Source organism: Leucopleurus acutus (assembly GCF_964270905.1).
Source record: "Leucopleurus acutus genome assembly, chromosome: X".
Lineage (NCBI taxonomy): Eukaryota > Metazoa > Chordata > Mammalia > Artiodactyla > Delphinidae > Leucopleurus > Leucopleurus acutus.
This window is the reverse complement of record NC_139148.1, coordinates 4,762,946-4,789,335: the sequence shown is the minus strand read 5'-3', so window position 1 is coordinate 4,789,335 and position 26,390 is coordinate 4,762,946. Positions and strand designations below refer to the sequence as shown.

General features: G+C 44.5%; 1 protein-coding gene across 5 annotated transcripts in view; it reads right to left on the bottom strand.

Moving 5' to 3' along the window:
- LOC309978695 (steryl-sulfatase-like) overlaps positions 1-26,390 on the bottom strand; it is a 180,366-nt gene that overhangs the window by 55,913 nt on the left and 98,063 nt on the right. For all 5 annotated transcript variants that reach the window (XM_082865229.1, XM_082865225.1, XM_082865227.1 and 2 more), the window contains 2 exons: positions 25,148-25,571; positions 11,219-11,355 (listed from right to left, as the gene is read on the bottom strand). In XM_082865229.1, the coding sequence (XP_082721355.1) occupies positions 11,219-11,355; positions 25,148-25,571 (561 nt within the window). The remainder of the gene's footprint in view (positions 1-11,218; positions 11,356-25,147; positions 25,572-26,390) is intronic.

Here is a 26,390-nt window from a genome sequence, read left to right as displayed (position 1 = left end):
ACCTGAAGAAAGGGCCTGACCTGTTGCCTGCTGCCCAGAGGCAAGGTACAGCATCGGGCCACAAACACTCGTCTTACTCAAGTTCTGCAAGTCCCACACCAGCCAGGCGGGCTACCCAACCAAGACCAATACCTATAATAATGGACAAATGACATTTCATGGGGACACACACACACACATACACACACACACACACACACACTCACACTCACACATTCCTCTCCATAGATTAAACACCTAACTGTTAAGCATGAGACCATAAACATAATGGAAGGAAATATAAGACAAATGCTATATAATTTGGTGGGTAGAGAAAGCCCTTTTTAGCCAGTTATCAATCCCCAAAGTCATGAAAGAAAGGCAGTCAAATCTGACCATGGGAGTTCATCACAAAAGACTCTATAAATAAAATGAAACTACAAACAAAAAAGCAGGAAAAATATTTGCAACATACAAGTAAAATATTCATGTCCTTAATATGTAAAGAGCCCATACAAATCAACAAGAAGAAGACCCACAATCCAACAGAAAAGTGGCCAAAAAATATGAAGAGGGGATTCTTAGGAGAAAAAAATACAACCCTGGACTAAAATGTAGTCTCAACTTCACATGCAGCAGAAAGGGAAATTTAAGTAGTGAAAGAGTATTTTCCACCTGACAAATTTACAAGTAAAAATATTGGGTTGGCCAGAAAGTTCGTTCGGGTTTCCATAAGCTGTTATGGGAAAACCCCAGCGAACTTTCTGGCCAACCCAATACCTTCAGAATCACACTGTTAGAATCATAATTCTAGAGTTGGTAAGATTATGAGGAAATTAGCATTCTCATAGATCCTCAGTGGGTGTCCCACTGTTGCAGGAAAAACAAGGGTAAGACATTTTACTCAGTCGCTACTAACACTCAATTTTTAAAGACTCTTTGATCCAGCATTTTAATTTTGGGAATTTTTTCTTTAAAAAAATGCTCCAACAAGTTCATCTAGAGATACAGAGAAGAATAATCATGACAGCATTGCTTGAAACAGAAAAACAAAAATTTGGTGGGAACTCAGATGTCCCTCCCAGGGGACTGATTAAGTAAACCATAGTCTAAGAGCGAGGACATCAAGATTGAAATGCTGATACTGAAAAATGCCTAAGTATATATAGGTAAGTGGAAAATGAAAGTTGCAAAACAGTGTATAGAGTTTGTATAAGACACTCTCAATAATAAGGATTGCATCTTAGTCTTATATAGCACTGGCAACATATAAGACAGGAAAGCTATGGAGTGATCCATGAACGAGGTTACCTAATAGGGGTGGGGTCACATGGGGCAATCCCTTTCTCTTGCTTGTGTCTGCATTACTTGGTTTTGCATAACATGGATGACGTTGGACATCAGAAAAAGCGTTACATCTAGTGAGGAGAACATTCAACTTAAAAAAAAATACAGATGACACTGACAACAATTTGAAAACTTTTTTTCTCTTACAAAAGGGTATATGAGATGCAGGTAGACAGGGCCCTCAGAACTCTGCTCTTGAATTCTGTGGAGCCCAGAACAAAAGGGTGACCTCATCCTGATACCCGACAGCCCCTGCAGGAATAGAAAACTGCCCCAAAGTAGCAGCAGAGAAGCAAGCATGATTCCGGGCTGGTCAGCGATCTTTCACACGCACTGTGTCCGCCAACCCATGCTCTGTCATTCACAAAGAATTCCTGAAACATACACTTCAGAAATTGTCAACAATGGGAAATCTTGGCATAGGTGATTTGATTTTCATGTAGCGTAAATTCATTTCCTTCAAGGCTGCAAGGAGTACGAACCTCAATAAACATATATTCCATATTACTCAGCCATCAAAAAGAATGAAATAATGCCATTTGCAGCAACATGGATGGACCTAGAGATTATCATACGAAGTGAAGTCAGACAGAGAAAGACAAACACCATATGATGTCACTTATATGTGGAATCTAAAATATGACACAAATGAACTTATCTACAAAACAGAAACAGACTCACAGACACACAGACTTGTGGTTGCCAAGGGGGAGTGGGGTGCGGGAGGGATGGCTTGGGAGGTTGGGATTAGCAGGTGCAAACTATTATATATATATATATAGGATAGATAACAAGGTCCTACTGTAGAGCACAGAACAGGGAACTATATTCAATATCCTATGATAAACCATCACGGAAAAGAATATGAAAAAGAATACATATATATATATATATATATATGCATAACTGAGTCACTTTGCTGTACAGCAGAAATTAACACAGCATTGTAAATCAACTCTACTTCAATAAAATTTAAAAAATAAATGTATATTCCAGTAACAATACCCCATATACTATTTGCAGAAGCCCTGCATTTTGAAAGTTCACAGTAAGCTCTCCCAAACAGCCTAAGAGCACATCTTCTTAATTTTTTGGTACATGTCCTGAAACTTATTGTCTATCTTTGTTAATTGAGCATAGTAGTTTTTTTTTTTTAATCCTGTCTTTTTATTAAATAGATTTGATAATCGTGGAAAGAGAAGGATGTGTAGGTGGGTCTGTATTAGTCACTCCTTTACACATACAGGTTGTCATCATTTCCTGTTCAATGTTTTCTTCAAGTTTCAAAACTTCCTTATGTATCTTGCATTCAGGTAAACAGTGCTCTGCAATGGAAAGGATTTCATTTCTCTCCTGTCTAGATCTGCTTGAATGAAAAATCTGTTCATTAGGCAGAGGTTTTTGTAATACCAGAGCCTGTCAAAAGTCCCAGGGATGACGCTGTCTGCAGGCTCTGTTTCCTGATTATCTCGGTAACCAGGGATTACGGTGATAGCACTGGAGGTCATAATTTATCCGATTCAGAGCTAAACTGCCGTCCCAAGCATATAGCTAAGATTTGATAGTCTGGAATAAACTGGTGCATTTCCCTTTTAAAAAATTCAATTTCCACTTTGGGGAATTAGCATCTCACGGAAGTTACTGAATTAAGCAAATTTTACAAACTCATGCATTTTTTAAGGTGTGTTATTAAGGATGCAGTTGAAGAGAAAATGCAAAAGCACAAGTGTAAACACACACATACACACATACACTCGCTCTGTCTCCCAGACGACTTAAAATTTTTTCAAAATTCCAAAAGGGAATTTTCAATGAAGGAAAGCACCAGTGAGAAAATAAGATCCAGTTTGTTGCTTGAGTTGAGTTTTAATAATTGTGTCACTGATGGCTTGGGATTCAGAAGAAGTGTTGGCTGAATATTTAAAATACACTTTGTAAGCTAAACTCAGAAGTATGTTTAGCAGAGGCGACTTCGTGAAAAATTCAGCTGCTGGAGCTCCTTACCATATCATCCTTGGAGGATGGGGCTTGTGAAAATGTACTGACCCCACTTGATAAACGACAACAGTATTTTTGTTGTTTGATTAAAAAAAGAAAGAAAACGGACCTCTTTAGGAATCAATACGGGACGGCATATGTAACTTTCAAAAAAGTTGCCCTCTTTTGGTACAAACTATTAGGTATAAAATAAGCTATAAGAATGAACAACACAGGGAATATAGCCAATATTTTATAATAACTGTAAGTGGAGTATAACATTAAAAATGGTGAATCACTATACTGTACACCTGTAACATAATATTTTACTTCAACTGTACTTCAATACAAAAATTTAAAAAATAAAAAAATATAATAAGATGCCCTCTTTCATGCATTAACAAAGTTTTTTTTGGGGGGGTGGTTTTTTTTTTTGGAAATCATAATGCTAGCAATTTGTGGTGAGCTGATACTACAAATGGGTACAACTCATTTCTTCTGATACTTATCTTTTTTATCAATTTCTTTGTATGAACTCTTTCTGTATCACATAGATTTTCTTTTCATTTTACATAGATGTCGCAAAGGCTTTTTAATCGATTTTGGTCTGGCTAGCTTCTTCTTTTGACATCAGGAAATAATAGATTTTGTCATTAAATCTAGCAATCTTTTCCTTTAAGTCTGTCCTAGTTTATCCTTCCCCCGACCCTTTCCCCTTTGATAACCATAGTTTGTCTTCTATGTCTGTGAGTCTGTTTCTCTTTTGTACATAAATTCATTTAGTTTTTAGATTCCACACATAAGTGGTACCATATAATACTTGTCTTTCTCTGCATGACTCACTTCACTTAGTGTCGTCACCTCTAGGTCCATCCATGTTCCTGCAAATGGCATTATTTCATTCTTTTGTATGGCTGAGTAATATTCCATTGTATACATGTACCACATGTTCCTTATCCATTCATCTGTCGATGGACATTTAGGTTGTTTCCACATCCTGGCTACTGTAAATAGTGCTGCAATGAACACAGGGGTACATGTGCCTTTTCGAATTATGATTTTCTCTGGACATATACTCAGGAGTGGGATGGCTGGATCATATGGTAGAAACTAGTTTTAGTTTTTTAAGGAACCTCCATACTGTTCTCCACAGTGGCTGCACTAATTTACATTCCCACCAACAGTATAGGAGGGTTCCCTTTTCTGCACACCCTCTCCACCATTTATAGACTTTCTGACGATGGCCAGATGGCCATTCTGACTCATTGTGGTTATTTGAATTTCTCTAATAATTAGCTACGTTGAGCATCCCGTCATGCAGAGCATATTTTAAAACAAAAATGCAAATTAAAAAAAAAAAAACACATTTAAGAATTCCCACCACCTCCAACCTCTGCTGCAGAAGACTGGGCAATACACGTGCTTTCCTTCAGAAGCTTAAGAGTTTTATGATGGAACGTTCCACGTTCTGGTTCCTATGACCTCAAAGTGCACCCCCAGCACTGCTCACGACCTTGGGCCCAAAGGCTACAAAGTGACAACGATCCACCTGTTTCGAGCACCCAGCTCTTAGTACCGCCTCTACGTCCCTGAGTTGACAGATGGGGCTTTGCTGCACAGGGCTGGGAGCTTTTAGAGCACAGGGACCACCCCTGTTCCTCCCTGAAACCTCTTAAACACTGGGACCTTCCACTGGTGACCCAGCCCTGAAATAATTTCCAAGCTTCGACTGTGACTGTCTAACTCATGAAACTGCAAGTTCAGCTCCTGAAGACGTGGTCCCTAATGACTCGGCATTTCTCCCTGTAAAGTCCACCGTTAGCCCTCCAGCCCCCCACCCAGCCCTAAACTGCCAAGGTCCCCATCTATGGTGTATCCCTGTCACCCCAAAGGTGCCCGCTGAACACCCTGGCTTCCCAGTTACTTCATCTCTTGACGTGAGACGACTGCATCCCAGTCTGTCACTCATCATCCTAAATACATGCTGCAGGGACCTCCCTGGTGGTCCAGTGGTCAAGACTCCATGTTTCCACTGCAGGGGGCACGGGTTCCATCCCTGGTCGGGGAACTAAGATCCCGAATGCCATGCTGCGTGGCCAAAAAAACAAAAAAAACCTAAATACATGCCATGGATCTGGGAACAGCTGGAACTGTTCTACTCCTGAAATGTAAACACTTTCACCTTGTCCTAGCCTGCCAACACCTTTCCTACCATCCGATTTGGACCTCCAACCTGTCACCTCCCAAGCCACCAGTCCCCTTCCTTCTCCCTTCCCCTCCCCTACTCTGCCAGCCCAGTCGCTCTCCTGACGACCACCCAACTCTCACGTCCAGTCGTGTTTTGTGGTATATCCCGGCAAAATCTCAGTCATCCGTCAACTCCTTGACCCTTCTCTCTGCCCCTGCATCGGACTGGAAATCACTCAGTCCCCACATAGGGATGCCAACACTCAGATCACAGTCTCCAAACAGCTGAGCTAGACACAGTCTGATAAGTCATCCCTGTGTTCGAGTTCCTCTGTGCTTCTTCAAAAGGAATATCCATGAAACTAACACAACATTGTAACTCAACGATACTTCAGTTAAAAGAAAAGGAATATCCAAGCTCATTGACCGCCAGCTCCTCAAAGATCCCTCGCTTTGCAATCTGATGCAATCCTGAAGTTCCCGGTCGCTGAATGCACTGCTGCCTTTTCACCTCTTCCTTACGTGATGTCTCAGAAGTCCTGGTTGGCGCTAATCCTCCTTCCTTGAGATGCTCCTCACCCCTGAGTGCCATGACCCTACTTCTCCTCGTCGTTATTCTCATCCTCTGGCTGTTCTTTCGTTGTTCTTTTGGGGGTTCCTCCTGTTTTGCCCTTCCTTTGAATGCCTACCTGCCCTTCCATTTTCAGGATGCCTCAGAAACAAGCAGATGATTTTCACTTTTTTTTACATTGGAGTAGAGCTGCTTTACAATGTTGTGTTCGTTTCTACTGTACAGCAAAGTGAATCAGCTCTACGTTTACAAATGTCACCTCTTTTTTGGATGTCCTCCTCATTTAGGTCACCTCAGAGCACTGAGTAGAGTTCCCTGTGCTATACAGTAGGTTCTCATGAGTGATCTATTTTATACCTAGTAGTGTATATATGTCAATCCCAATCTCCCAAGTCGTCCCACCCCACCCTTCCCCCCTTGGTGTCCATACATTTGTTCTCTATGTCTGCGTCTCTATTCTTGCCCTGCAAATAGGTTCATCTGTACCATGTTTCTAGACTCCACAGATATGCATTAATATATGATATTTGTTTTTCTCTTTCTGACTTACTTCACTCTGTATGACCGTCTCTAGGTCCATCCACGTCTCTACAAATGACCCAATTCTGTTCCTTTTTACGGCTGAGTACAGATTTTCACGCTTTAAAGAAGGTCTCATTTATCAAGAATGAGAGCATTTTAAAAATTCAAGATGGAAAAGTGATGTATTGAATCCCAAGCGAAACACACAAGCTTACAGCTCAGATGACACTCTCTATGGAACAGAAGAAGGACGAAGCATATCGACATTGCAACGTTAGTTCTCGAGAACTAGAAACAGGGAGGTGGATTTTGAACCTTTTATCCTGGATTAAGATGGAGATACAACTTGAGTCACGAGGTGCTCGACTGCTTTTAATATTCTTGCAAAGTCATCGAATCCACTGCCACACGTTTTGGACCAGTGTCCACATGTGTAAGGAAAAGCCATGCTTTCCTAGCAATTCCAGCACCACAGTCAGGGCCTTACAACTTACAGGCACCTGCTCCCCGTGGGTTGACCTTGAAAAATTACTTACTGGGTACCTACTATGGGCCTGGTCTATAGCATTCTAAAGAAGATGTCTTCTACAGAAACTCAACCAGAGCACTTTTGCCTGAGTAAATGCACCTGTCCCTGAGGGGTTATTCACCGTACACTGCATTTCAGACTCCAACAACTATTTTAATCCACGAGTTTTAGAAACAGTCCGTTTTTAAATGGATCATTCCTTAGACCTATGTCCCATAAGCCAAACGCTGGTTAGAATTCTGCTGTATGTTTGAGGGACTTGGACCAATCCCTAAGCCTTCTTATTTTCAGAGTCTCCTTGGGTTTCTCGAGGTTCTTGGGACCATCCTGATCTCCTGCTAAATGAGGCTTTCCAACGTATTCTCCATTTGTCAAGACAGATTTGACGTGTGGCCAAGAAAGCTCTGTGGCACATGGCTTACTACACGGCAGGTATGGAAAAGGATTCATTCTGTACCATCCCCCCCGGCTCGCCTTTCATGAATTCATCCATTATTTTTCCTTCCGCTGGGTTCACTGTTCCATTCCTGTACCCACAGACAGTGGCGCTGCCCAGAGCCCCAACGGGAGAATCAGTAGCTGGAGAAACTGAGGTTGCCTTATCAGACACGGCCCGTAGGGATGCCGGATCACAGACCCAAAGCAATTGACAACCAAACTCCTGAAGACTTCCGGGGTCCCACTAAGAAGGCTGGTGTTCCTTCCACATAAGAAAAAGACTTAGTGTTTTTGTTTGAAAGAAAGAATCTCACGTAAGCCATGGGGTCTCAACCCTTAGAAGTGGCAGGGATTTTTTTTTTAATTGAAAGGTTTGATTTGAAGTCAGAGATTTATTTTTATGTTCACCTCATTGTTCTCAACTTGCATTCAACTTGCATTCTCTTTGTAGGTTACAGAATTTGCTAGTCTCATCCTGAGCAAAAGTAAAGCCCATTGCAGGCAAATTCCACCCGAGCCCCCGTGAGCGCTGTAACGGGGACACGTCACAGATGACAAACCACTGGCGGGAACCACTTCCATCCCTCCACCCGCTCCCTCTGCCCCCCACCCATTCACAGGTCTCTGGTAGATGTCATTACAACAGACAGAATGACACAGCCCCGCCCCCCTCCCCCCAAAGAGCAAACACGTGGCGCGCATCGGAAAACACTATGATTTCGCCCATTTGTTCCTCCCCCAAAGCTCTGCTGCTTGAGAAGCTGAAAATCAGACTCGGCAATAGAGCCCCGACTGCCCAAAGGCTTCACCCGTAAGTGTGCCCTGCTGAAATGGTGAGGCCGGCCACCGGTCACATACGGAGACCCTTCCCCTTCGAAACCACTCGAGCGTTATCTGCACCTCCCTCGGACACTCATTCCTTCCTTTCTGCTCTGGGTTATTACAAGATCAACTGGAAGAATCTTAAATCCCTTAGGAGCCCCTAAATTCTCTTAAGCCAAGGTCTCATCATCATTGCATTCTCCCTCGAAAAAAAGAAAAAAAAAAACAAATGTTAGGCACACAAATGGCATCTACTAGAGGTGATGAATGAAGGAACCGGCTCTTTCCCTGTGACTTACCGTCGACTGTAAACCACTCTGACGCAGCAGGAATGCCGCCCTGATTGTTGACAGCACGAAGGGAGGGGACACCTGTGAAGCCCCAGACCAGGTGCAGGGCACACACTTCGTAGGCGGTGGCTGTGAGTATTAGAACATTGCCCACCCCTCGAACTGCATGGCAGTATTCGAGTTCCAGGATTCCAGCTACCCCTGCCAGCTTTTACCGCGAGCTCCACGGCCTAGACCTTACACCACATCTGTGCAGTCAGTCCTTCCTGCGTCATGATAACAAGACAAGCTACAGCGATCACACAGGTAAGAATAAGCCCACCCAGCACCATGATATGGGGTGAGATTGGCCATGGCGGACAATTAAGTAAGAAAGGTTCTTTTTATGAGTTTGTCTTTACAGGTACAGAGAAACCCACAGTGCGGAAAGTTATGCTGCATATAATGATGTTGCCTCCAAACATTTAGAAAGAAAATGCGCTAAAGGACAGAGACGTGCCCTCTCTGGGTAACATCTTGTAGCTCAGCGGCCCATGGTACTAGCAGCGTTTCTTTTTAAGCCAATACTCTCATGTTATTTTATTACATAATTATCCAGAGTGCTACAGTCCCCTTCTGTGTGACAATAAAAGGCTCATTTTGGAAGGAAGGACTATTCCTCCAAATGCTCAGAGGTATTTGTAAAACAACAGAAACATCCTGAGAAATGAATGTAATGGCTTAAGGGAAGGATTTTTATTTTTTGGCAAAAAAAAGAACACAATCATCTATTAATATGATATCAGGGTCTAATGCAGATCTCGAAGATTAAAAAACATTCTCTTTTATTCAAGAGGGACCAGTAGCAGGAAAACATTGGAACTTAGACTTTTTTAATGAGTCAGGGTAGGCATATGTACTGCTCTAATAAAAATTAATCAGTAGGTGTGATGACACCAGCATGACTTTGCTTGCCAGCCAACAAACGTCAGAGAGGTGTACACGAAACCTGTTAGGCTAACATATAATGCTCATTAAAGAGATAAAATATTCTACTGACTCACACTACGAAGTACTCTAGTGATTTACACTACTACGGTGTGGAAAATGGATACTAATTTACATGTACCGTTTTAAGAATGAAAAATGAAAGAAGGCAGGCTTGTATGGGTGTATGTCAAAGCCCTAAGTATAATGAATTCTTCTGACGAATCTCATTAGGCAGGTTATTCTGGTTTTGTTTTTCCTAGTACGTATTCAGCATCTGTGCTCACTTCTGTTATCTGACAGCATCACAGACAAGGTTAGAAAAGAAAGAAACTTGGAAGTTACCTCGTCTGAATTCATCAGGCCCACAGGTTTAAGACATCTCTGAAGTTCACGGAGATAGTAACAGAAAGAGCTAGAAGCTAGAATAAGGGTACAGTCAGCTCGTCCAAAAGACCGTGCTCCTTAGAAGATTTAAATGAAACAAAACTCGTTCTTGTCATTCCCAACGTTGGTGACCAAATCACGCTCAGTTTGCTTTTAATACAAACCAACCAAGAAACTCTGCGGCCATGTTCAAACACCTCCAAAACATCTCGATGAAAAAACTATCAATCCAGGGCATAAAGAGAAAAGGAAGGAAGAACAAGAGGGGCGGGGGGTGGGGGGAGGAAAGGAAAAGAAAGGAAATATGCAAAAATCTTAAGCAACCTGTTCACGGGTGCCATTTGCTCAATTCTGTCCAATTTTGTCCAGATGGAGCGAGCAACGTCACCATAAGAGACATCTCTGGGATAGATAGGAATTGAATGCAAAGTTCAGAACCCACTGATTTTCCATCCCTTTGCTTCACCCACATACTCTGGCTTCCTCCACACTCTGTGGAATAGACCCGAGACTGCTTAGCTGTGCAGAAGAAAGCACGGTCACCATGATCTCGTGTCGATGTGCAAGACACCGTTTAAAAAGAAAACCTCAGAAGGAAGTCTTCCCAGTACCTCTGAAAAACATGCTACGTTTCTCAGAAATAGGGTAACCTGCTTAGGGAGAAGGGACACAGAGAGCAAGGCAATTCCTGCCGTCCTCACAGATGCAGCAAGAAGAACACAAGCTGCAGAAGAAGGAAACACAGCGGGGCTCACACCATCCATGGAAGACTCCAGGGCTACTGCCTGGAGACTCACCAAGGCCGCAGCCCATGGCGAGGCCTCTGCCTCCCGGATCTACCTTGTGCTGAACTTCGCTACAGACAAGGGGTTGTGCACATTGAATTGCTAAAAGAAGAAGTGGTGATAAGGATTAATGCTTTGATTCCTTTTCTTCGTTCATCTCTTCGATCACCAGCCCACAGACCCAGACTCCTCTTGCTGCTGTATCCATTGGTAAACACAAGCATGGACTCGGGGCTGAGATGCGTTTTGTATTCTGCTTACCTTTCACAGTTAGTGTTTTTGAAACACAAAAACAAAAAGCACGTGCTGTCTCTAAAGGCATCGGGGACATAGGTGGAAACTCAGAGGAAGTAAGATAGAAGCAGGAAAAGCCTCAGTCACATTTGAAGGACAGACTGGAAGATAAAGGGACACATACCGACACTCCAGTCCATTTCCTCGGCAGCATCTCCATAAGCGCCGTGTTTACTTTTGCCGGCAAAGTCCTTCGAAGAGAAGAGAGCCGTGTGCATGTGCAGGAAAGCCAGGACAAGTAAGAAAGGGGTCTTAGCGTTCCTGAAAAAAAAAAACCAAGATCCAAGAGCAAAATAAACATGTTGGCCACCGTTGCCGCTTGCTTGTTTTTTATTCTGAAAGTGAAAATGTTTATTCCCTTGGTTAAAAAAGATGGCATTTATAATTTTTCAGTCTCAAACGATAGTATCAGATTCAGCATACTAACTGAGGAAAATTAAATCAGCTCCGACTTAATGGCAGTGAACTTTACAAAAATTTTTATTTTGTATCAGAATATAGTTGATTAACAATGTTGTGTTAGTTTCGGGCATACAGCAAAGTGATTCGGTTATCCATATACCTGTATCTGTCGTTTTTCAAATTCTTTTCCCATTTAGGTTATTACAGGATACTGAGTAGAGTTCCCTGTGCTATACAGAAGGTCCTTGTTGGTTATCTCTTTTAAATATGGCAGTGTGTACGTGTCAATCCCAAACTCCCAATCTATCTCTCCCTGCTACCCTTCCCCACTGGTGACCATAAGTTTGTTCTCTAAGTCTGTGAGTCTGCTTCTGTTTTGTAAATAAGTTCATTTGTATCAGTTTTTTAAGATTTCATGTATAAGCAGTATCATATAATATTTGTCTTTTTCTGACTTACTTCACTTAGTATGATAATCTCCAGGTCCATCCATGTTGCTGCAAATGGCATTATTTCATTCTTTTTAGTGGCTGAGTAATATTCCATTGTATATATGTACCACAGCTTCCTCATCCATTCCCGTATGTTCATAGCAGCACTATTCACAATAGCCAAGACATGGAAGCAACCTAAGTGTCCATCAACGAATGAATGGATAAAGAAGATATGGCCACCATTCTGATTAGGATCAACCTATGATTACACGATACAGTTTGAAAATTCAGAAAACACCACTAGGGCTTCCCTGGTGGCGCAGTGGTTGAGAGTCCGCCTGCCGATGCAGGGGATGCGGGTTCGTGACCCGGTCCGGGAGGATCCCACATGCCGCGGAGCGGCTGGGCCCGTGGGCCCGTGAGCCATGGCTGCTGAGTCTGCGCGTCCGGAGCCTGTGCTCCGCGACGGGAGAGGCCGCAACAGTGAGAGGCCCGCGTACCGCAATACAAAAAAAAAAAAAAAAAAAAAAGAAAACACCACTGAATGATGCTGAATACTGAATCTCTTATTTGGGGGATGGCAAGTCTCTCTCCATAGGTAATCACTGTACCCTCTACAGTTCAGCAGACTGATGTGCTATGTCCTTGAGATATTCTCCAAAGAGACAACTCAGAAAAAAAAATGTATTGAAGAATGACCTACTTTTTTCTTGAATTCTATTCTTCCCTCTGTCTCTGAAATTTATAATGAATTGAAGCACCTACAAAACTGTATTCTTTCTGGAAAACACACACGCGCGTGCGCACACGCTCCTACCTAGTAAGGACACTATCTTGAGTTGTCAACTACTTAGATCCACAGTTCAAAGCCAGTTCAACTTTGTGTGCCGCCATGTTGCACACCTCCTACTAGAGAACAAGTCTCCTGGCAGGAACACTCCACTGTCAATACTGAATTTTGGAAGTTGAATGGAACATCCTCTGAACTGGCCTCAATCTATACTTTAGTCGAGAGAGACGGATGGTATTGCAAAAGCTTTTCGTAGTTCAGAGTACACCTAAACCTAGTCTGGTGGAACTGCTGAGAAAGCACAGATGCTGGAGCACTGTAAGTCCCTGGAGCGTTAAAAGTCACTGTGCACATGTGGTCCTTGGGACAACTTCCAGGCAGCATGGTTACTGTAGGGAGGTCTGGGGGTTCACACCTGAGTCTGCTCAAAGGGATCAATTAGTCACATCACTTCCTCTTGACATCTAGTGGACCTCTGAGAAATGCACTCAGTTGCTGTGTTTCAACTTCATGCAATAGCCTTCTCCTATACCTTATTCCAGGCGACCATCAGCAATTCCTTTCTGGCTAAAAGGGAATACTGAGTGAGTGCCCCTTTGAAGGCTATCAGGGCACAAATGAAGAAGGGAATGAATGCATTAACGGGTGAATGAACGTAATTTCTGATAAAGCATCTGCTGGTCTCCCCAAGGATCACTTATATGCTCTCCTTCTCCCACTAAACCACAGGCTGGGGCATGTCATCTACCTCTGTGGATTCCTGGCACCAGCACGATGACTGCAGGTAGCATCGCTTCCATAAACCTCTGTTATTCAATGAAATATTGCATTAGCTCTTTCAGCTTCAAAAGTACCACCCAGACCTTTAGTGAACGACTTGGGACTCATGAATGCAACGTGGTTCATGTAAAAGTTGCTCTACAGCAGGTATTATTATATATATGCGTGCATATATATTTTATATATACAAAATAATATGTATACACATGTATGTATAAATATTTTATACACACACACACACACACACATATGTGTCTGTGTGTGTGTCTACCTATATATGTAGATCTATATCTCCAAACTTCTAACCTAAGTCAAAAGTCTCTGGCTGTTTTGGAGGAATCACACCCTGTGTTCGACATCTTGGCCACTGAACAAAAGTTCTATAGGAAGAATCTATTTAATTCAAACAACGAGCAAAGGTTCTAAAGGAAGAATCTATTTAATTCAAGCAACGTTGCTTGTATTTGTTTACTTACTAACCTAACCCCTCATGATAACCAAAACCACTTCAAATTTACAAGTGGGTCTCACAAATGCCATAACTTTACCTTTAATAAATAAATGGATGACACTCCTCTAAATTCATTTTCAATTTCCTAATGTGAAATACAACTTGGGTTCCTTCAGCTCCTATCGCACTTGTGGGTCAACTGCTCACATCTACTGAGTATCACACTTTCAAGGTCGCTCGCTTTTGGGAACAGAAAATAAACACAAAAGAACACACTATGAGTGAGTCGGGCACTTCCTGTTCTCTGAAAACAGCAAATTCAGCAACTTGTTGTTGATTACTTGAATAGTGTTTTATATTCCAGCGCTGGGAGATGAATTCTGTCACATTTTTTTTTTCTTTTACAAAGAGTATAAAATGAAGAAATACTGCTATTATTTCACAACTAGGATAGTAAAAAAAAAAAAAAAAGGTTATAAGTGCCTTGCCCCACTTCTCTCAGTAACTAGAGTTTGAAGGCAGGAGAATTAGAACCCACCACCTCTGTTGTACAAATCTCACTGTTGCCTCTCAGAAAGAAAAGAAGAGATATTCACGTGCAGACAGACGCACAGGGGCTGTCATCCGATCTGATGATATTTGCGTGTGTACCAAAGGCATCCCTTGGCTACCTCAAAGGGTACATACCCTTGAAGACCCTGAAAGAAGTGAGACTAAGCCATGGGACACCATGGACTTTGGCCACACAGGTGGCCTGTTCAATTTCCACCCTAGTCATTCTGGGCGCACGTTTCCTCACAACTGGATACACTGTACCTCCTTCTCAAGAAGCAGATTAGGGCGCTAAAAACTGGCTTGGATTTCCCAAAATGAACACAAAATCTCACTCTTCATACTCGTCCCAAAATAGACAGTTACATTACGAATGGGTACAATTTCACTGCCACCTGAGGCTCCTCTGCTCTCCCATTTATCTTTAGACTTAGCGTTAAGGAAAATAGACAAGGAAGCTTAAAAACTCCATTTCCCAAGCATGTACATGGTCATAACTTAAAATGCAGGATGTGGGCTTCCCTGGTGGCGCAGTGGTTGGGAGTCCGCCTGCCGATGCAGGGGACACGGGTTCGTGCCCCGGTCCGGGAAGATCCCGCATGCCGCGGAGCGGCTGGGCCCGTGAGCCATGGCCGCTGAGCCTGCGCGTCCGGAGCCTGTGCTCCACAACGGGAGAGGCCACAACAGTGAGAGGCCCGCGTACTGCAAAAAAAAAAAAAAAAAAAAAAAAAAAATGCAGGATGTGATTGGCAGAGAAGGATGAGCTACTGCACGCCCAACAGCTTGGAAAAAAAATAAGAAAACTGAGGAAAGAGGCAGCCACCAACATTATTGGCATTTTATAATCACAGGGATCATGAGACGAAGGCATTTGAAAATGTGAGGTGAGGATGAAAAAACAAAGGATAAAGTGGGGGCAACAAGCAAACAAGGGAGCCCAAGACGAACGTCCTTCATAAAGAGGGCAGGAAGAACAGGTGAGTTGAGTCCAAGAGGTACTCCTTTGGGGCTCAATCAATGACCACGGGATGTGATTTCTGTCTTGTAATGTAGGGGGACCCTGGGTGGAAGGGGAGAGGGTCATTCATGCGTTGATTATAAATAGGCACCTATGTACAGAATTATTTTTCTATAATCTCTTTGGCATGCAGTAGACTGCCCGTGACAGATACCAGCCAAGGTGCTAGGTGTCCAAGAAGACTGCTGAGGTTTTATACACAAAACCCAACCCTGGAACATTTAGGGAAGCGTACCCAGCTGCACAAACTCCGAACCGCGAAGATTTACCCTCCGGGAACAGAGGTGTGATCAGTGTAGCACGGGCATGTGGGCTGGACAGACATCCACCATTACTGCCCTGCACACATCCTGAGATGTGACTGACAGCTTGATCGCTGGTGTGGGGGGAGGAACCCTTGCTCAGCCTTATGCTTCAAGAGCGCAGGAAAGGCCATCCTCCCTCGTTCACAAGGCCCAGGTCTCTCTTCCTCTCTACGACCTTGAAAACTAAATGACGCTGGAGCAAGTTGGAGGGAGGGAGATCTCTCCATAACTGCTTAGCTCCTTTTTTATTAGCTGCTTCAGTAAACAACTCTCTTGAAAATTTATTGCCACTGTCTCGCACGCTGTGTGAAAAGATAGAACTTTCAGCTGCTACATGCCTTCCCTCTATTTGTTACCAATACAGAAGGCAGCTCTGCACCTTCCCGGCAACCTGCAATCACTCCAGTCTCAGAGTCAAAAAGATTTACATCCTGTCCACGCGTGAGTGAAACCTAGGCAAGAAGACGGCTATGACATTATTATTATTATTTTTTCTGTCTGCCACGGTCTTGCATACCGTGTTCCTCTTCTCAAAGTCTGACCTTGATTATTCGCCGAGTGTCCCCATTTGAGTCAGCGTCGGGAATGACAGGAATGCAACTAGGGACGTCTGTGCATTCCTCCTGAGATCCCTCAGATGCTGGTGATTAGACGAAGGCATAAACCAGGTAGCGCTGTCAACAGTCACCCGGCCGGAGTCCGTGTGACCACCACTCTGTACGCACAGAGATGGACATGCCTGGCTGTTCCCTTCATCCATCCAGGCCTTTCACATCTATTCTGCCCATGTGACTCCGCGCACTAAAAATATAAAGCTAAGCTGGACCGGCTCCTGCCATCAGCAGCCCACAGTTCAGACAAGACCATCAATAATTGGTCTCAGCTGCTTTAAGTTCCACGATGGAGCGCATCAGAGGATGGATACAGAGAAGGAGAGTGAATCTCAACCTGGTAGGGGTCAGGACTCACTCCTGGAGAGAGAGAGATTCCAGAAGTCCTGCCGTGCGCTTTCCATAAATGCATCAGTGTCTGAGCCACTGTCCCCTGGGTGCTATTCAGATACAGCAGTGGACGATGGCAGAGACGTAACCTGTGTCCTTACCTGGTGAGCTTTTAAAAGCACACTTTCTACGGCATGTGGTCCCCAACGATTTACTGAACGCTTCAGAATACATTTTTTAAAACAAAAACCCCACTATATGGATTTTTACCGCTAACTGAAAGATACCACTAATAGGATGACGATTAGTTGGGACGGGGGAAAACCTGGGAACAATTTTAACTTTCTACTTCTTTATATTTTTATACTGCTTTGATTTTTTAAAGTAGCACATGCTACTTTCAAAACCACAGAAAAACGGAGATCTATCTTCAATATAAAAACGAAGACAGGAAAACCATGAAAGCCACCTTTCCCCCCACAAACACAGAGGGAAAAGAAATAGATACCCAGGTGTGAAAGTCGGTTTGTGTAACGAGATTTGAGATGCTGCCCTGACTTTAGTCATGCTGGCATCCCCCCGGCTCTGACAAGCACCCCTGCTTCCCCACAAGCACCCCTGCTTCCCCACGATGGCCTCATCTCTGAAGCTTCATGACGGGCTCTCTCTGTGAGACGATCCTTCACAGACAGCCTTGCCTGTGAGTCCTATAGATTATATGGCTTTGTACCCACAATGGGGTACAGCGAGGACGCCCGACTGGAGACACCATCCATCATCGGGCTCAACCCGCCACGCACAGCTGGACTTCAAACAAAGGGCTTGAGGTCAGCCACACGCCCCATTCCGGAACAGGTGGTGGGAAGATTCTTTGATGCTTCCGGCTTTAAATTACCTGGCGTTCGTTCGTTAAGTATCCTAACCCGGAGGTATTGAACATCTGTAGGAAAAAAAGTCAAATTTCTTTATGCTTCAGGTAGTAGGAAAGAAGAAGCTATGGAAATCGTTGTAATAGGAGATTTGACACTAGGGAAGAAGATGGATTTCCAAACTACTTCTGTTTCTGCTTCTGCTGCTTCTTCAGTTTCTGCTGCTTCTTCTGTTTTTGCTTCCACTTCTGTTTCTGCTTCTTCTCCTTCTGCTTCTTCTTCTCCTTCTGCTTCTGTTTCTGTTTCTTGTCTTCTTCCTCCTCGTGTCCCCCTCCTTCAAGTCTATGCTTGGTCCCTGGCAAAGACGACAGGCTCACGACAAACTGACGAGAGGCCCTGTCCACTCTCAGCTTTCTAGACGGAGCCCCTTCCTCTCGGGAGAAGGCCCCCCGCCCAGTTAAGTGGACACAAGGATCCTCATAGACTATCTCTGGGGACAATGCAGGTGGGTGATGAGTGGGGACTGCCTCGCCGAAGGGGTCATCGTGACTTGTCCTGGAAGCAGGTAGAGGAAGTATGGCTGAGTAATCATGCCAAGTGCTCAGGAGTGCCCTAAAAGGATGGGGGTACAACAGCATGGGGGTGTGCCCCCTTGAATGGACCCTCCAAGGGAAACAAACAAGACTGCCTGTGTTTCCCCATCCCAGGAAATCTGCCCTGTCTGGGATACCTCTGTCGGTAGGTGGATGCCCGATATAAAGATAGGTCATCTATTCTACAGGTTCCCTCCCAGCCTGGAGCCACGAAAGAAGCACATGCAGGATGTGAGCAGACCACCCTCACGCTTTGCCAGAGGGAACCAGGGACGTGAGTATAATGGGGATCCCTTCTAAGACGTGGAGCACACAGCAATTCACTCAACATCAGGACCAAATGCTAAAAAAACAGGCCAATATTTTTAAAACTCGAGAAATGTCCAACTTTAAAAAATCCCCCGAAATAGTCCCCCGCACATACGCAAATCGGTATTTCTGATTTCTCTGGAATGTTGGGATGCTGGGAGTACCACCCGCGCTCCTTCGGGACAGCAGTTCGCGGGAGCTCTCAGGAGTCAGCCATCCGAATGGGCTGCACCAAATCCAGCTCCCTCGGGCCCCAAGCCTCATCCCGCCCAGCACGCATTTCCTTGCCAGCCGGGGCCTCGGCGTATTTGCGCCTTAACGCCTGACGTACCAAAGCTCACACCTCCTGATTCCCGTTTGGGTCATAATCCTGGGGCACCAAAGAGATCTGGGGGTTTGATGAAAAAGGGAGGGTCCGAGCGCGCTTTATCCAGACCCCGTTCAGGTAGGAATGCCGTGGGCCTGGACCCAGGATGGCTACAAACAAGCATCCTCCAGGACCGCATTCTGCCTGCAGCTTTGCTCAGCCTGGAAGGAGGGGCGCGTCCAAAGAACCACTCCCCGTTCCTAAATTCATGTCCTGCTGCCCGAGGAAAGGCAGAAGACGAACCAAGGGACTTCCCTGGTCGTCCAGGGGTTAAAACTCCGTGTTCCCAATGCAGGGGGCCCAGGTTTGATCCCTGGTCACGGCACCAGATCCCACATACATGCCGCAACTAAGAGCCCACATGCTGCAACTAAGACCTGGCGCAGCCTAATAAATAAATAAATATTAAAAAGAAAAAAAAAAAAAACGGAAACCAATCAAGTAGCATCTACCCTTACTGAACAAGACAATTCTTTGATTATTTAACCTTTTCACTTTTGAACGTGTCTGTACGTGCGCGTCTCCCTGTGTGTTGCCCTTTCATCTGATTTACTTTTCTCACCAAGAACTAAAGTCAATGGCGCCCCTATTCTTTTCTGGCTTAAACTAATGAAATGATCCCTTTGCTCCAAAGAAGCTTTGTGTCCAATCACAGCTATTCATCACGGCCACTGAGACCACAGCCCCGCTGGCAAGGTGCGAGGCTAGGCTGGAGGTGCCCTGCAAACGCATCTCGGGACCCTGAGTGTGCAGAACGCTGACAGCACTAGGACAGGATAAAAGGTCAGATATCCGATGATACATTTATCAGCTGTCACAGGTCTGAGGGCGTTACCATGACACAAGCGATGCGTGTACAAAGGCGTATTTATTTACTAGAAAACTGCGGACTACAGAAAAGGTCTGGGGTGGGGGGGCTCTTCCCCATGACTCCCCACCAAGGGCAGGACATTTCCCTGTGGATGTTACTGCCCGCAGTCACTCATACTCCCCATAATTCTGATGTCACGTGGCTTCCCTGTGGGGAGAGGCCAGGGATCAGGGTTTGGTAAAGTTAGAAAAAGGGGATCTTACAACTCTGGGGAATCTGATGAAAGCAGAACTCTATGTCATCTCCAGCTTTTGGATTTGTTTTCTGGTAGACCCTAAAGGACACTGCCACGAAGCACAAGAAATATCTGAAAATGAGCTTACCTGAAAATGCTTAGCATTGATTTCACTTTTGATTATAGGCTTTAAAGCTACAAACACACACACACACACGTGTGTGTGTGTGTGTGTCTGTGTGTCTGTGTGTAATGTCAATGCAACTCCCATAAACCAGGACCTGGAGAATTGAACACTCCTGGTAGATTTCATGTGCATTTATGAATCCAGTAACTGGATACCCTAAACTATACAAATTATGTGGGTTTGTATAAAGTCACCACTTTGGAATATTTCTTCAGAGTGAGGGTGTCTTTACTGGCAGAGAAACACACAGTGGTTCCTTTCAACTGAAATGCTTTTTCTAGCAACGAAACGCCGGTTTCAGTGACTTTAGGGAGGGAAGGGGCCAACAAATCTGGCTCTTGCCGTGGCAGAAATGACCCGGGTTTGCCTCTCTCTATGAGGGACGATTGGAAACGTGAATCTCTTTCCACCCGCTGACATCGCACCTTTTTCAATGCAGTTCAACCTGAACTAAAAAACTACCTTGGGAACAAAATTAACTTGCTAAATTCACCCGTCACCACGTAGCCTTTATCTTTTCGGAATACTCAGCCACTTCTCCCTCGCCACGGTTAAGGATTGTACTACGAACATGAGTTTATCTGAGAATTCCCAGGTGTGTTCTCCTTTGGGGGCATGGGACCCGGACGCTTCCATCTGGAGAAGGGGTATTGAATTTCCTAGTCTCCTTCCAAATAATCCACACTCGAACCTTACTGGTAAGTCTGCAGAGTATATGTGGCAGCAAGGAAGGCAGCAAGCTTGTTATGGTCCGCTCAGGAGAGCCCTCACGGAGAGTTAGATATGGGTTCTAACCCGCTATCTACTATTCCCTGTGGGGCTTTTGCTCTCACTCCAAAGTTCTGAGCCTCAAATTCCTCCACAAGAAGACATCTCTTCACCCATCTTCCAGGGTCCTTTTGTAGCACGTAAGAGGTGACGGGTATGAAACGTGACCAAGAATACGTGTATAGCCACAGTGCCTGGCGTATATCTAACCAGTATCTGCTAAAACTTGAACACATCCCTAGCTGGGCACCCAAGCTGGATCTGTTTTACAAAGCATGGATGAGAGTCATGACCAGGGAGAAAGCTGGAATGACTGAAGGGCCCTTCATTCAGGGCATATAAGGAGGATTAAGTATCTCTAAGAAATCTACAGGTCATTCCTTTCCTGTCAGAGCAACAAGGATTTCTTGCTAATTAAAGTGTGTTTAGGATGACCTGTCTCGAATTACTGTACAGCTTAGAACATGTGTTGAGCTAATTATCTAGGTCTCTAATAGTAGAAGCATCTTCCCGAGATAAGTTCTATCCCTAAAAGAGTAAATTAGGGTGAGGGATCGTGGAGTGCACAGTCATATATTCCACACCGTCACTCTCCTCAACTTGGAAACACCTGCTTGTAATCCCGGGGCACGTACCTAAATTTGGTTCAGCAGACTTCATCTGAGACAGTCACAAACCAATAAAGCATCATCCCCTTATGCCCTTGTCATCTGTATCTTCACATCGCAAGTTAGTATCTCGAGAACAAACGTCTGAGTATAAATCATTTCATCCACAAGGCTCAGAGAGAGAATATAAATGTTAGAAATGAGAGCTTAAGTCATTTTCCTTATCACCTTTGACAAATGAACCCAGGGAGAGCTGTGTACCCCAAAACTGGTTTTTAGATCAATACACTGAAATAAAGCACTGGTTTCAATCGGAAAATTTTGATTCAAGAGCATTTGAATAAACTTCACAAACACCGTTATTGCTTGCATGAGGTTTTCCTTCTTCTGCTTCTGAGTAGCCCTGAATCCATGTCTCACAGAGCTCGTCAGGCCTGCCTAAATTTCTCAGGATATTCTGGTCAAAGAGATACACATTTAAATGTCTTCAGATCCCTGAAAAAATTTTTTATAAATATGATAGTGTCACAGTCTGTTATGATTCTTTGGTACCATATTAAGGCAATTCTCTCTAGATTCCTGAAAATAACAATTCAGCAAATCAGATATCTCCTGCAGGAAGACGATGTTACCCAAGGATGATTTTACCTCGATGTTTAAAATCTTTGAATCTTCAGATAATGTATATGAGAAGGTTTTGGTGTGAATGACATCATGGTACACACATGGTAGTACTGTCCCTAATACTGACCAATTTATGCATTGCTCCAATGTGGGCAATAGTCGTTTACATTAGAATCACCTATTTAAAGACTAAACCCTTTTCAAATAATTCAATAAGCATAACCTCCCACTATGGTGTTGCTAGAGCATCCTAAATATCTAGTTCTGGAAGAAAACTGCAGAAACCCCATTACAATCCAGATAAACTGGTTGGACCGCTAAGTATTGGAGAAATGCAAATCAAAACTACAAATGAGGTATCACCTCACACCGGTCAGAATGGCCATCATCAAAAAATCTAGAAACAATAAATGCTGGAGAGGGTGTGGAGAAAAGGGGACCCTCCTGCACTGTTGGTGGGAATATAAGTAGATGCAGCCACTGTGGAAAACAGTATGGAGGTTCCTTAAAAAGCTAAAAATAGAACTACCATATGACCCAGCAATCACACTCCTGGGCATATATCCAGAAAAAATGAAACCTCTAATTTGAAAAGAAACATGCACCCCAATGTTCACTGCAGCACTATTTACAACAGCCAAGACATGGAAGCAACCTAAGTGTCCATCAATAGATGAATGGATAAAGAAGATGTGGTATAAATATACAACGGAATATTACTCAGCCATAAAAAAGAATGAAATAATGCTATTTGCAGCACCATGGATGGACCTAGAGATTATCATACTAAGTGAAGTGAGCCAGACAGAGTAAGACAAATACCGTATGACATCACTTCTACGTGGAATCTAAAAAAGTGATACAAATGCACTTATTTGCAAAACAGAAACAGACTCACAGACATAAAAGACTTACGGTTACCAAAGGGGAAAGGGCAGGAGGAGGGATAAATTAGGAGTTTGCAGTGAACAGATACACACTACTATACATAAAACAAATAAACAACAAGGACCTACTGTAGAGCACAGGGAACTCTACTCAATATTTTGTGATAACTTATAATGGAAAAGAATCTGAAAAAGAATTTATATATATACATAGTATATCTATAGTATATGTAACAGAATCACTTTGCTGTACACCTGAAAGTAACACAACATTGTAAATAAACTACACTTCAATAAAAAATAAATGAAATTAAAGTTAAACAAAGATGAACTGGTTGAGGTTCAATACCCGTAGGCTAATCAAATTTGTTTCGATCCCGTCCCAAAGTCGTACGCCAAGGAACCCAATAAAATTCCTCCTAATCGTATGAATATTCATATAGCCTATAGATTCAATCATCTGTGTCCAAACACCACATGCTGTCAAGATGTGCCTCACCCTGGACGTTGAGGATCACTCCTGAAGCCTGTGATTTTATCAGGAGCACTGTATTATTCACCCCCTCCCCACAGGTTTCTGAGGGACTGCTAGTCAATGCACAGGGACAGGAGAGGGTTCCGCTGCTTCCGCAAGTTTGCCAAACAGCAGACGGTTGTATTGTGGCTTAAACGGGTAGGGCTGCCATCCACAGGGCGCCACCGTACCTGGGAAGGGCCGTGCTCTTACTCGTAAAACACTGTAAGGCTCACCCATGAGGTAAAAGCTTTGTCTGCCATGCAGACTGGGACCCACTGTTGAGTCATGACATTCATTTCGTGTCACAACCAGATAATTTAAAAAAAATAAATAAAACAGAAGGGAATCAGGTAGGAAGTATCAGAAGGGATCACTCTATGAAGAAATAAATCCTTTCTGGAAACTTTTGCTTCAGTTAAACATCTGTGGATGACATCTCATTGGATGATGGTGTAAAATGTATGTCTTACGAAGTTCAGAAGCTTCTGCATTAGATCATGTGAGCACCGCCTTCTAGAAAAATCTAGGCAGCTTAGCGATGGTGCCGTTCTCTAACAGCAAAAACCCACAGATGCTCTAGTATTTCTCAGAGTGTTCTACGGGAGTTTAGAACTCTAGGGGAGCTTGTTAACAGGGAAAGGCAAAGCCTTACCTTAGAACTACTCTCTGTAGGAATTTCTCATCGTAAGACTGGCAATGTTCAGATTCAGCCAGGACCCCAGCACCTCCCTACACAAAGTCCGTGAGCACTGATAGCTCCACAGTGTCTCCAGGTTCAAAATCATGGACACAGATGTTCACCAGCGTGCTGGCCAGCTGAACATCTTCCCCTTCCTCTTAAGAATCGAATTATCATTATGTCCTTCATCACGCCATGTTGCCAGCTTCCTCCACTCTCTGGTGCCTGAACAGACCTGCTCTCGTGGGCAGGGCAAGTAACCACCAAGGCCAAACATCTGATTTTCACACCGCGTTCCCACCTTTCTCTGTAGGACTATCCTCTAAACTTTTAAAGGCAACAAAACAATTTTGTTCGTTTTTAACAGCAAGTGTTCCTGAGACAGACTGCTGTGAAGCCCTCCGTGGATGGCTACCCCCTTCGCTGACCGCAAACACCAAAACTACGAACTCAAGAGGCCCCAATAGACTCCCAAGAGATCATCTGCTTCACCCAGCTGACTCTCAGAGTTGCTCTGCCCGGAAACGTGCCCAGAATATTGCGGATCTCCTCACGTTGTTTATGTCGTATAACATCTACAGTAAACAATACACATGACCTTTCCTCTCTTAATCACACACCTGAGAGTAAAGACCATGGTGATGCCTTAAGGTCCCTGTTGTCACCCAGACATTTTTGGGGCATGGCCTCATAAGCAGAGGACGTGCGGGAAACTGGCAAAACATCTCTGGGGGGAGCCCAAGTCATGGCAATTCCCGACCCACTCCCCCCACCGCCCAATACACGCCCAGCTGGAGAAATCTCCCAACCACAGAAGGGGAAACATGGCTCAAAAGGCCACCCCGGTTCCTCCACCTCCATGGAAACACCTGAAATAGCATATGACATGTGTCCCAGGCAGCATCAGGCTGGGAGGCGATACCTACCGTTGTATGAACTGGGCCGCGTCCGCTGTGAGCCTCTGCGTGAGGTTGTCATAGGACATGGGCTGCTGGGTGATGTCACGGTTCCTCATGAGGAAGCAGTTCAGGGGCCGGAAGTAATGCAGGAAGCACAGCAGGCCGCCGAGGACCAGGGCGGCCAGGAAGAAGAGGCAGAAGAAGATGCAGGGGGGCACCTGGACGAGCCCCAGGCACCTGAGCACGGCCAGGGTCAGCAGTGTGATGGCGATGACCTGCAGGGGGAGGAAGACCAGCAGCCTTAAGGCCCTGGTGAACACGCTGCCTTCTCCCGGCTTGCAGTCCCGCAGGTTGGTCACGGGCAGCCCGTGGAAATAGTCGAAGCCATGGCTCAAGGGGTGGTGGCAGAGGTCCGTTCTGTTGTGACAGCTGGTGCCAAGGTGCCACTTCCCTGAGCAGACAAACAAACAGGTGGCATGTTTAGTCCCCATGAGCACCCCGACACGAAGGTCAGCTTCTGAGTTGCGCACGCTGGAAAGCGGCCTCTTTCTGCATATCCATCAGCCAAAACCATTCTACCGTTTCCACCTCCGTTTCCAAAAATGGTAGGGTAGGAACCACTCTCTCCACGAGAAAACAAGAGGGGATTCAGTGACTGGAAAAAATACAAATAAAATGAAAGACACACACCTCACATACTTCATAGGCAGGAGACAAAACTACATAGATGAACACCAACGTTTTTGGGGGACATGTGTTTTTTTTTAAAGACATTTCCTTAAAAGGAAAGTCTTAAAACCAACTTGATTCTGTCCCTGAAAAGTTAGAAGTGGAAATGAATCCACATGTAAAAACTACCCCTGAGGCATGAGGAAATCATACTCATAACTCAGTAATTATTGTAAACACCTATAAACACTTCTTATAAAATGTGAACTGTCCGGGACTTTCCTGGAGGTCCAGTGGTTAAGGCTCCGCACTCCCACTTGCAGGTGACACGGGTTTGAGCCCTGGTCGGGGAACTAAGATCCCACATGCCACGCAGTGTGGCCAAATAATAAAACAGAATAAAAATGAGGGCTTCCCTGGTGGCGCAGTGGTTGAGAGTCCGCCTGCCGATGCAGGGGACACGGGTTCATGCCCCGGTCCGGGCAGATCCTACATGCCGCGGAGCGGCTGGGCCCGTGAGCCATGGCCGCTGAGCCTGCGCGTCCGGTGCCTGTGCTCCGCAACGGGAGAGGCCACAACAGTGAGAGGCCCGCGTACCGCA